The 12,947-nt window shown below is 36.0% G+C and overlaps 1 protein-coding gene and 1 non-coding gene across 2 annotated transcripts in view; one reads left to right on the forward strand and one right to left on the reverse strand.

The window, feature by feature from the left end:
- Positions 1-12,947, reverse strand: part of LOC138710347 (protein fem-1 homolog CG6966) — a 38,923-nt gene that overhangs the window by 22,699 nt on the left and 3,277 nt on the right. The window contains exon 2 of the mRNA XM_069841168.1: positions 6,992-7,151. Within this exon, the coding sequence (XP_069697269.1) occupies positions 6,992-7,151 (160 nt within the window). The remainder of the gene's footprint in view (positions 1-6,991; positions 7,152-12,947) is intronic.
- TRNAS-GCU (transfer RNA serine (anticodon GCU)) lies at positions 9,658-9,734 on the forward strand. The gene has a single exon. It is a non-coding gene; the product is annotated as a tRNA-Ser (tRNA).

The raw sequence follows: 12,947 nt of genomic DNA on the forward strand, positions 1-12,947 counted from the left end.
TGTAAGCATCATGTCTGAAATATTTTTTTTTTTTACAAAATCTTTGATTTACAGTATTTAGAAAGTTTCTATGTCCTCACTTTTTTTTAGTTCTATCTTGTAAAAATATGGAAAATAATTCAACCTTTTAATATGCAAATTTATAAAATTTACAATGTGCAAGTACACATTTAATTTTTTTTATTAAAAATTATTTTCTTTTTCGAAAATAAATAAATAAATAAAATATCATACAGGCAGGCAAGACTTTCAAGCCAAGTGTACTCCTCGGGCAAGCTCATTCCAGAGTCTCTCCAAAGCCTAAGATAAACAAAAAAATATTGCAGTAAACTGATGAAAATCAGTGAACATGATAAAGTAAAATATCGTCTGAAAATACAATCTTGGTTCCGAGGACCACTTTCGCAGGGGTCCGCGGACCACAGATTGAGAACCGCTGCTATATCAACAAAGCAGGTGTAGGGCGGATTTTCTGCTAGCACTCGAGTTTTTCCTGTATTTTTATTTGATCATTACTCCTTTATAGCCGTATCATAAACCACCGTTACTGGTTACTGACGACCAATGACATACTGTACCTATCTCCACAATAGTACACTTCCCTGAGTCACACACAACTGTTACAGTGGCCTGAATGACCTTGGAGCTACAGTCTGCCAATACTATGTGACATCGTCAAGAGAGAGGCTCTGACAGTTTTCTGTGGCGTTGCCAAGAAGCACCTATCATTGTTCGGTATACCTACGTATTTAAGATGCGATTATACAAACTAACAGGGAAAGAATATACTTTTGGGAGTCACTGATTTAGATCATGCTGTTCCAAGTGAAAGTTAGGCTAAATATATGCATAGCAAAGCCAAATAATACAACTCTCAAAGGCTGCTGAATCATCACTGGCAGTAAAGGTTGCAGTCTGTCGACTTCTTAATAATCATTTACAGTAGGCCTACTTGTCAGACTGCAGGTGTAGCTCAGTGCGTAAACGTGGGGCCGATAATGGAGAGGTTCAGAAACCGAGACTAATTTACTCTGTCCTTCTTTCTTACTCTCTTGTCGTGTTTATCCTAAGTTTCCAATTTTCGCTGTAAATGATTTACGTTTCAAATAATATAGGGAGATATATAATAAATAATAAATTTAGCTTCCCTTATGAAAAGGTTGCCAGATTTGACAAAGTGTATTACATATAATTTGGAAACACACCTAAAAGATAAAATGATTTACATTTGAAACGGTTAGGGAATCGAATATACAAAATGTCAGAAAAATTTACACCTAAGTAGCGTTTGTACTCATTTACAGTTAAGAAAGGTGGGGAAAAAATATCATCACATAGGTTAGAATGATTTGAATGCCATATACCGCGAGAAAAATAATAGTACGGATTTATTGGCATTTATATCTAAACCAATCAACAACTATCGATTAAGATAACTTCAAATTTCCATTATCACTCCCATACAAATGATTTCTCAATATCTGAACCGATCCTTTGAGGGCACTAATGGCTATTTCCTTCATAATGCTGGTGTGTTAGCCCCAGGTTTTTACATTTGTTGGCAAAGAAGGAGAGTATGGTACCTCGTGCTCCCACCATCAGACCTATCACATCAATGTGGGGCCAGGCTATATTTATCTCTATAGAACAGGATTGTTGGTTCATAGATCCGTTTCTTTTCACTGTCCACCTCATGCGGTTGATCTGCATGTGGGATCGAGAATGTATGCCGAGTTGTTCTTAATGGCAATGATATCAATTCGCCAAACACTTCCTTGTGTGGCTAGTCCCTGCACCTCTTGATGGACTGTAAACCCTATTTCCTTCAATGCCTCGGCAAGCATAGAACGGACAGCATGGTGGCGGATGTTGTGAAGGGCCTCACTTTAGGGGCAGAAGCCAAGGATATGGGGAAGAGTTTCAATCTCGCTGAGACAGCGCCTACAGCAGGTACCATCCCGACTTCTACCCGGTACAGCTCGGACCGGAGCAACATAGCCTACCATTTTAAGGGCAATACCTTCCTGTAAACAATATGATCTCAACATTATTCACGTATGAAAAATCACCAAACTTTAACTACTGATGTACAGTTAGGCCTATCACTACTACGCGAAGATAATAGCATAAACATTTTTATTTTATGATAAAATAATCTTAAAAAAATCCACTAACTAATCGCTTACAGTAAGACATTGGAATAAAAGTATATAGCTTCTTATTTATTTACTTGCTTATTTAAACAGAGAAACAAATCCATAAATAAGTTATAGTAATTAAAAACTTAAAAAAAAAAACTGGCTTTGAACTCAGAACATCTTCACTATCAATCTCTAGTCTACGCAATGAGCCACCACATGACGGAACTAAGAAGGTGGAGGACCGCAACTTTCGCTTTCAATCTTTGAATAATATATAATTTAACTTTGTTATACTTTTTTTTACTAACGGCATCGTTCACCCATATGAAACCAGCTATGTAGACCAATTTACCGACAGAGTCGTTGCCATAGGAGACAGTCTACACTACACCCGCCATGAGATGAGATAATGGAGATTTGGTGGGATATCACAAGGAAATCGCAGAAAACTCTGGTGTCACCTGGACCACGGGCTCTTTATAAATCGGAGGACCATAGGGATCGAACCCGAGTCAACAGGATTATAAGTAGAGCGCTCTAGCCACTAGACGATCGTGGTGGCACTTTGTCTTACTTGGTTATGCCATTAAATTTCATCCGATATATAAAAAAATAGGTTATTCCAAAACTATATATATATAGTAATCTTAAAAAAATCACTAACTAATCACTCAAATCAAGAAATGGATTCAGAACATCTCAAAATCTGTGCATCAGTGGCTAACCATGACAATATCTTTGAAAAATATTGGAGTGCAAGAGGTCAAATGACTGTATTGTCAAATGCCTGGCATTAGAAATCAACAAACAACATATATATATATATATATATATATATATATATATATATATATATATATATATATATATATATATTGCTGAAGCACGTGCTTCAGTTCGGTAGAAATCCGACAACGCTGGCATGTTGCCACGGCAAAGTAAACAAGGTGCTTTAACGGGATAGGCTGGTCAAGTTCTGAAACTTTCTTATCCCCACCTTCATAGTAACTGTCACAGCCGTTCTTACAGCAAGCTAAATATAACAACACAATATATCGCACTCACAAGCCTCAAATACAGAACGTATTCTTTCATATTTTCGTAATGTTAGAAAAATGATATAATTATGGAGAGAAAACAGACTAGACATTGTAAAACTAATATAAGAAATATACAAGTATTTCTAAAATGCGCTCTCATGAAGGTGACTGATCAATACAGCCCAGTTTTGAAATATACTGTTCTTAAAAGTATATCAATCAGCATAAATATTGCACGATAAAAATTTAAGCAACAAAGGGAATGAGTTTTTACTGAGTGCTCAACTTCATGAACATAAAAGTGGAAACTTTTTTTTTACTCTGCGTCATTTCATCCTTTAGCAGCGACGCGCCGTAAAGGCTCATTCACAATGAAAATTAAACATAACGTAAGCGTTAACTTAAAAATGTAAACGTTATGGTAAAATCAAGAAGTCATACCATCATTCACGATGGGAACATAAACATAACAGCGACACATACTTGGTAACCATGGAAACATAACGACGCCATTTCCTCATATTCTGTCGTAGAGCTCTATATAGACAGAATACCGCAACTGTCTTCCCTACCGCTTGCCGACAATGCGGCGCTCCGATTGGTTCACGTGACCTCGCGTGCTTCTCTGGACCCAAAGCCCGCTAGTAGTAGCATAAGAAAACCATTGAATTCAGTTAAATACTAATTTTCTTCTTAATTTAAAGGCAGTAATTGAGTAAAGTGTAATTTCACTTACGAACTATTGTAAAGATTAATTTATGAAAGTATGAGAATTTTAACTAAATTTTTTATTGGTGCATTTTTTTACTAATTTTCTCATAACTGCATTTTTAGCTACGCACTTCTTCCATCAATCTCGACAACTAATGCTAGCCTTACAAACATATTTCAGGCAACGCATTTTACTGAGAGTGACCGGAAAATGGCCATGATTATAATAATTTTATATTCGAGTATTTGCTTCAAATAATTTTATTTCAATGTTCTAATTTATTTATCTATAAGTTTGTGTTTTCTTTAAAAACAAATGCACTAAAATTACTGAAATATTGAGCTTTTATAGGAGAATATTGCAAACAAATATGAAAGTAAAGAGTTCCACTGAAACTGAATAGGATAGTCACCTTATTTCATGTATTCTGTTCGATATTGTATGTAAGCAACTGCCATCAAACTACATAATATACTTCTTAAAATTCTACTTGTAAAACAAGAGTGTTATGGTCTGCCTGAGTTTCCTAGTTCAAAACATATCATGGAATAACACTTGCAGTACGCCTACGTTACATATTTGCTCTCCCTTCTTGCCAGAGCTGATACACGAATAACATGTATTTGCAACGCTTCTATTTGAGATATTACATTTAAAAGTTCATAGTGTCATGCGTGAGACATTTAGCTACATGTCAGTATATTTACAATGATTATCAGTGCCCTAGAATGGAATTAACAGCATAAAAATTGAGAGAGCGCGTCAATTTCCCTATTCCAGCCATAACAGGGCGAGTGCTTGGGTCCACCGTCGACCTTTGCGGTACTCTGTCTATATAGAGCTCTATTTCTGTCGTATACTTCGGCTCTCCACGATTGTGTTCTGTTTGCAAATCACGTAAGCATATTCATGTTAACGTCTTACGGTAACGTTAACGTCAGTGTTTATGTGAATCATTGTGAATGATCCCATTTGGTAGCCTGGCGCAAACTTCTGTGTTTATGTTACGGTTATGTTTAATTTTTATTGTGAATGGGCCTTTACTGTGGATCTTTTGCCGTTGTAGTGTAGCCTTTGGTGCACTATGAGGGCGATCTCACAGCACCGCATGATGATGATCACTGATGGAGCAATGGTGGAATGCCGCTAGGGGAGTTCCATCAAACACCATATTTGTTCACAAATTCCACTTGGATCAGCGGGATTCGAACCCGGATTATCAGCTTTAAAAGTATATAGGCCTACTCTAGCCTAAAGTCAAAATAATGTATGACCCTGGACAAAATATAGAATTCTGACACTTTATCTGAGCATTGCGGAACCGTTATTGTGCGAGAGAGATAAAGTATGATAGAGTAGAGATGGAAGGCACAATTTATGAGGCAACTAGACCAGGAGATAAATGGGATAGGGTGGCCAGCTCCTTTCCCCTCCACTGCATAGGCTTATCCGCTAAAAGTATCAGTATAAATTTTTCAATGAAAAACCCAGACCTAGCAAGGATTCGAACCCGAATCGTGTGCGTGAAGGCAGGTTGCAATACTGACTTTCAAACCCTAATCTTACCAAGTACAGTATATTCATCCCACTCAAATGGTTAACGTCGGCAAGTCGAAGAATTGCTGTTAGTTGTACCGCAAACACTCGCGAATCTTCCTTGCAACATTGGCCGATTGTTTTATTGCAAGTCATTCGATGTGCGACATGCTTCTAAGGCGAAGAAGATAAGACCTGAATGCTGACCTCGAACCTCTCCCTCCACTGACCCAAATGACTGCATATTATAATAACAAATGGATCAGTGATTAAGAAACTTGAGTAAAACAACAAACACGATGAGCGGTGTAAACATAGTATCAAGGGCTGCGACGTTAGTGTTTGAGTGGGACAATTATACATCCATTGTTATTGTTTTTAGTATTATGTTAATGATGCCATGTAAAGTAGAGGAGGCAAGACCTGTCCTATGACTTATCATGTGTCGTGGCCATATCACCAGTGGATATGGAAGGGGAAGATAAAGATAGGTTTCAGTCTGAGATGAACTTCCGTGTCGGTCGATTCGTATAATATTAACCACCATGAAACAAACTTTCTTTCTGATATCTCTTTCTTCCCTCTTTCGCACAATTCACAAGCCAGGTTTCGCCTCCTCATCTGTACGTTTGTAATAATAATAATAATAATAATAATAATAATAATAATAATAATAATAATAATAATAATAATATCGTTATCAGACTACCACGTGCGCCACCTGCAAGATTCAACAATGTAATGTAAAAATGTAGCTATAAATAGCAAAGATATTTTGTTTAATGTGTCATTAATTTGTACTGACTGGACCCAGGTACCTGCAGCGGCTTTGAAGGGCTCTCCTCTAACAATTAAAAGATTAAACAATAGATTAGACAGGCTGTTATAACTAATAGGAAAACTATTCTCTAATTATAAATTATTATTAACTAAATGTCATGTATGTGTCATAAATATTTAATTATTGTGTTAGAGATTCTATGTTTACCACATTCTGTTTGTATTTTCTGTAGATGTTTCTATGTCTGTGTTTACTGGAAGTGTTAGTGCTACGAAAAGTTATGAAAATAAATAAGTGTAGTGTAAGTTTAAAATTGGTTAATATTTAAGCTTATGTAAGAGTTACAAGTGCCGCGAAGTGTTTAGTACTTTCTCCAGCTCAGAGCAAAGGGTGATTTTGTGTGTCTTAAGGGTTGTGAGTTATGTTAATGTTTTTGTATTTCTGTTATTGTTTTGTAATTATGATGTTTGATTTGTTTGTATTGGCTTGTTATTTTGTTATGTTCTTTGTGTTCTGTTTTATTTTTTGTGTAAATTGTGTTTGTTCACTTTTGTACTGTATCAACATCACCACCGGATATTTGTCCAATCATAATGCAAATAAATCACTCATTCATACCGGCTTCTTCCGTCAGAGTTCAACTTTGGCTAGATAAAAGACCAGTCAGATGAATTACCTTAGAGCCAGGAAGGATAAAACATGAATCTTAAACACAGATAAGAATTTGATATAGATCAGCGTGTGTCCACACAATAAAATATGTGTTCACAGTCTCCCATACCTGATCCCGGTTGCTCGATATCAGCTTTGCATTGTTCTATGAGGTATTCTGCTACATCATAATGGCCGTTGCGACACGCCATTACCAGGGGCGTCGCACCATTTGTCTTAGCAGCTACCAACATCAGCACTTCCTCCTTGGTTCGATGATCAAGAAATACCTGCATCAGTGAACACAATAAAAGAGAAGGCAATTACTTGACACAACTACCGGAATAAACAATATGTTCATGTCGCTGCACCTACGCTGTCTGGGGCCTATATGTTACACATACAGTCCAGGTTTCAACTCTGATATTTAGTGAGGAAGTGAGGTGAAATGAGGGGCATGAAAAGTCTATGAATTCGCGAGGAGCAGGTTGGCAGGTATACAGCTTATGGATATTTAGGTTTCAATGTAGGAGGATAGGAGGACACATCGAAATGTTTTGAAATAGAATGCTAGTTAGTCAGTGCTCTTGCTTCCTTGCCGCTATTCTGTCGCTGTGGTAGGCATTTCTCCCAGCGTTACACGCGACCAAAACTCATTTTAAGGATAATGAGTTCTGAAGTCGAACAAAGAGAAAAATCCATCGCTCCTTCAGCTCCCAGTCCATTGTCAGCTGTTTTAACTAACACGTTTAAAATATTAGGTTAACCTTTCTCATATCTTATCTCGCACACGTCTTGGGATCCTGTCTTGGCGACACTCTTCGCAACCATAAACACCACACCATCCGATCAAAACTTGCTAACTTGCTAAAACTCTACAGGGTAGTGGATACACAACATATGAAGAAGTCCACGGATTAGCTCAAGACAGTAGTGTACGTGGAATCGACATTATCGCCTTTAAACCTGGTACTACAAAAGGCTTTAATTATAGTAGATGCAACTATCTGGTTTGGGTCTCACCACAGTCTAGTATATACAGTCGCGAAGCTCAATACGTAGTAAATATGCAAACATTAGATAGTTGCTCACCACTAGGATCGCTAATATCGCCTCATTATAGGCAATGCAAAATAGTACCGTCACAGTCTATTGTTTCTAGCACCCTCAAAACTCAAGCTTCGTGACTGTATGTAGTAGACTGTGGTCTCACAGAAGCCAACCTGATGACGTGGATGCGAAAAAAAATCTATGTATGAGCTGACCATTCCTAACTATAAAAATGCCTACCATCTCAGCAATATAGAAGTTTTTGGTCTGTTTATTGGTGCAAGAGGAACCATCACCACTCGTCTCCTTTCTTTCTGTAAACGCTATCAAATACAAACTACCATCATTAAATAATTTCAAGGAAAAATTGTTCCGGAGCCGGGTATCGATCCCGGGACCCTTCGCTTAGCGCGCGAACGCTCTACCGACTGAGCTACCGTGTATGGTTCCTGGAGTAGCTGAGTCGGTAGAGCGTTCGCTCCGGAACAATTTTTCCTTGAAATTATTCAAACCTGCTTTACAGGGAGCTACTACCTGAAAGCCAGATTTGTATATCATCATTAAAGATGGAATTTTTGAGTCACTGAAGCTATCTATTTACATCCTATGACATCATCTTTATTCCACGTCCAGAGTCACTTTTCAGATATCACTTTCTTTATCCTTTTACCACATTATTTTTATATTAATCATTATATCGTGAAATTCCTGATTTCTTATCATGTTTTATTTGATTGTAATTTGATTTATACTATTCTTTGTCATATGGTAACTTCATAAGTGGGGGAAGACAAATTTTAGGTTTTTAGGTTATACCGATATTGTTTATTTCTATTTATTTGAATGTCTTGTGTGATTTAAGTTCATAGTCAAAATGTACTTTTTTAACAATTGGCCTATATGTGTTTAAATATGAGACAGCATATACTACATATATTGCAAGATACTATTTACAATAATTTGTGTGTTATTAACAGATAAATATGTACAAAATAAATAAGTAAAATAGATAAATTAAATAAATGAAATTAATTATATAATTTATATATAGTGATAAAAAGCGAGCCACTTTAATTTCATTAATAATTACACTTTATTTATATTCGAAAAAACAAAATGTCAGCATCAATGAAATATGTACTGATTAATATTGTTCATTTTTCACTTTAGCCAGCTTTTTAATGCCTCCGTGGTCTGGTAGCCATTATGCTGGCTTCCAGATCTAGAGATACTGGGTTCGATTCCTGGGTTCCGCTCTCGGGTAATTTTCCCCGTGTGTCTAGCATCTTGAAATTTGTATGAATGCGATGGCACACACGTCTTAAAATAAACATACAATATCATTTCATGGCTGTCGTTCAGAAATCGGAACACATGTTTCAACAACACATTGTTGACAAAGTAGTGACATCTCTGAACTCAACTACAGAAAGCACTAAGAGATGCTAAATATTTTAATGATGAAACAAATTATCAGCTCGTACATAAAAACGAGGCTTTTTTTTAAAAGTGTTAATATATTGTCATGATAAAGTTTCAATTAAAAAAAAAAGCCCATTTTAACAACTTTTAAAGCTTGAATGGCGACACTTATTGGCATTTTTGTCCGATATTTAAGAAGAAAAGAATATGAAATAGCACTGAAACACATAAAAATAGAAAACATCTCTCAGATTTATGCACATCTGGATTTCAGGTAGAAGCTCCTTGCAAAGCAGGTTTGAATGATTTCAAGAAAAAAATCGTTCCGGGCCGGGTAGCTCAGTCGGTAGAGCGTTCGCGCGCTAAGCGAAGGGTCCCGGGATCGATACCCGGCCCCGGAACGATTTTTCCTTGAAATTATTAATCTCTCAGATTGTTTTAACAATCAGTCAAGTGATAAACATTAGTAGCAACTATCACATTTTCCTTCAATATTGTCTCAAGTAACATTGTTGAAACATAGAAAACTCTCTTTTTTTGTCACTGTGTGTGTATGTAAAGATAGGGGCACGCGCACACACATACAGTATATCTGCATAAATGTATGTGAAGATTAGGATGAACTTTTTCATCTTATTATTTCCTATAATTAATTTCAAGAATTTCTATGAATTCAAATAACTAAAGTGTTTTTAACGCTACTGGTAACTGGTAAGACAGAAGAAGCCGGAGTGCTGTCTTATACAGGGCTCCTACAAAAGACCCTTCCGGTTTCGAACATATGTACATAATTTAGGTTCTAAGAATCTGAGGTGCATGAAAATAGTACCAATGGAAAGAGAAACTCAAAAAGTTTAGTTTCTTATCTTAAAGATGTTCAATGTGTCCTCCCTTGGTAACACGGCACACAAATCAAGCCTATAGTAAAGTTCACGTAGGTACGCGCATTTTCCGACCCCCAGATTCTGTAGTTATGTCTAAGGAGCGGATTTCTATATAATTAAATATTATTTTTGCTTGTGATAAAACACAATTAACAAAGTTAAAAATTCCGCACATGAAGTTTCAAGTTTAAAACCCGAATTTTATTTCACATAAAAACACATATTTTTACAAAAAAAAAAAAATGTAAATACATATTTCCAGGAAATATATTATAAACACATAAATCTTGGAGTTTTTCTTACTTAAATAATTTTTTACAAGAACTTTTAAACATTTTAAAACTAAATCAATTATGTCACCTGGAAGTACGTTATTTTTTTAAGAATTCTTGGTTGCTTCGTGTTTCTAAGCGCTGTGTGGTGTATCCGTCATCCATTTTTGTAATAGTATCGCCTCAAGTTCTGATAACTACTAGGCAGCATATCAATGTTATTATTAGAGAATAAATTAACATGGACAAGAAGGAGAGATCTTGCAACACATAATTAGGAATGTTTATTGTTGCTGAAGATGATTTCATTCCACGCTTTGTTTGTCAAACACAACAGATAAGAGCTCGGGTATGAACATTATTTAATTTAAACAAATCTCTCGCTTCTCGCTCATGTCTATTAAGTAAGGCAATACGTCTTGTTGTGATTCCCTGTTATCGGGCTTCGTCAATCGATATCCTTGAAGATATGCTGAAAGATGGTTGTTTAAAAAACGATTTGGCTTTCCTATTAGCAAATCTAAGCTTTTTGTGTGACACCATAAAAAAAAACTCGAAACATCCAAAAACCTGTTGTCTGAAACAGGGAGGTGCGTGCCGTGGAAATTAAACTAGACTCGCTACCAGGTCCAGAAGTACAAGTACTAAGGGACAAATTCCAGAATGTGTTTGGGAAAAACAGTGACTATAAAAAAAATGTGTAACGTTGCTCAAGTATTGGAGGGTGTGCCTGTAGGTGAAACTGACGGTGTTTGTGTTTGTGACATTCCTCTTTTTAAATATGCACGTCTGACGTCCTGTGATGTGGAAAGATCGTTTTCACAGTATAAGTCGTTCAGAGATAATCGGCATGCATTTGTGATGGAGAATTTGGAGATGACCTTTGTTGTCTACTGCAATTCTCGGCCAACAACTAGCACTCAAGTGTGGTTGGTGAGTACCTAATAACATTTTTTTTTTCCAAGCTAAGTAAAGTATTTTTGTCATATTAAAAAGAAATATTTTTTTATTTTTAGCAAATATTTTCGTACTTTTTAGCACATAAAAATATATATATTTAAATTTTTTAGCACATAAAAATCCGCTCTCTAGTTATGTCTGTTCACCTTACCAGAAAGATGAAAAGTGGCTTCGTCAGAAAACACCACGGAACGAATAAATTCGTTATCGTTTTCAATTAAGGTCTCATACTTATACAACAATTTCTTCGTAGCACTTTGTCCTCTGCTTTTAGGGCTTGCAGCAACTGTAGTCGGTACGGATGAAATCGCAACCGCTTGCGAAGAATCTTGCTTTAAAATCAGTGTACCATTTACGTATTTCCACTGGGAGGATCTGCACCAAACTTTGTTCGGTAATGCCGTTGCACATTAATAACCAACTGGTTCACATGAAATTCAAGCTTTTCTGTCCTCTATAGCAGCCATTTCGTCTCAACAATGAACAAATTTGTTTATATGCGCTATTATAAGGCAGTGTTACCAACTACGAAAACAATGTTGCCATGACTAAAATTTTTGAGTTTCTTTTTCCATGGTGCTATTTTCATGCACCACAGATTCATATAACGTAAATTACAAGTGTTCGAAACCGGAAAGGTCTTTTGTAGGAGCGCTGTGTTGTAACAGCATTTTCTTGCAAGTATGGGAATCTCCCTTTCTTCCTCTCTTACCGTGTGAAGCACTTTCATTTCCTGTCCAGCATTTTATCTTACAAGAACGTAATTTCGATTGAGATAGCTTTTCCACATCCAGCGTTGGAATGAATCGAATATAAAGCACAGCTATTGACATTTAAATTCGTGAACAAGTTTATAATATATTGTATTAATTTCGTATCTCTCAAAAGACTTGTTGAAATTAGAGTGATCGTAATATCAACTGGTTCTTAAAAGGCTTGAATTTGGCATTTACATAGGCTACGTCAACTACGAACAAATTTTCAGAACGCAAAAGTAATACTCGATAAAAATTGTCATGATGACTTTATTTCCTCAGCAAAGCTTAATTTATTTCATGATTCAATCGTAACAATAACTAAACAACCATAGCAGTGAGAAATATTCAGCACATATTGGTTTCAAATTTTACAATGCTCTACAGAAGGGAATATGACAAATTAAAAGATAGCCTATGAGCCCTACAAAAAACATCTAAAAAAGGTTATTGCTGAAAATTCTGTTTATTCTATGGATAAGTTTTTACTTAACTGATATTTTTCATATTCAACGCGTGCGCAAGCTATCCATCCATATTTTTCTTGTAAATATCTTACACTATATACTGTATTTACATAATTGCATTTAAATTAACACTGTCCATAGTTTTATTTCTATTTGGTTAAAAGCTTGAGAATAATACACCATAATTTGTCATCTTCTTCACTGTCCTGTAAATATTTCTCATTATATTATGTTACACTGTATTTTAATTAATACTGCTCTTACCACGTTTCCAGC

Source organism: Periplaneta americana, chromosome 12 (genome assembly GCF_040183065.1).
Source record: "Periplaneta americana isolate PAMFEO1 chromosome 12, P.americana_PAMFEO1_priV1, whole genome shotgun sequence".
NCBI lineage: Eukaryota > Metazoa > Arthropoda > Insecta > Blattodea > Blattidae > Periplaneta > Periplaneta americana.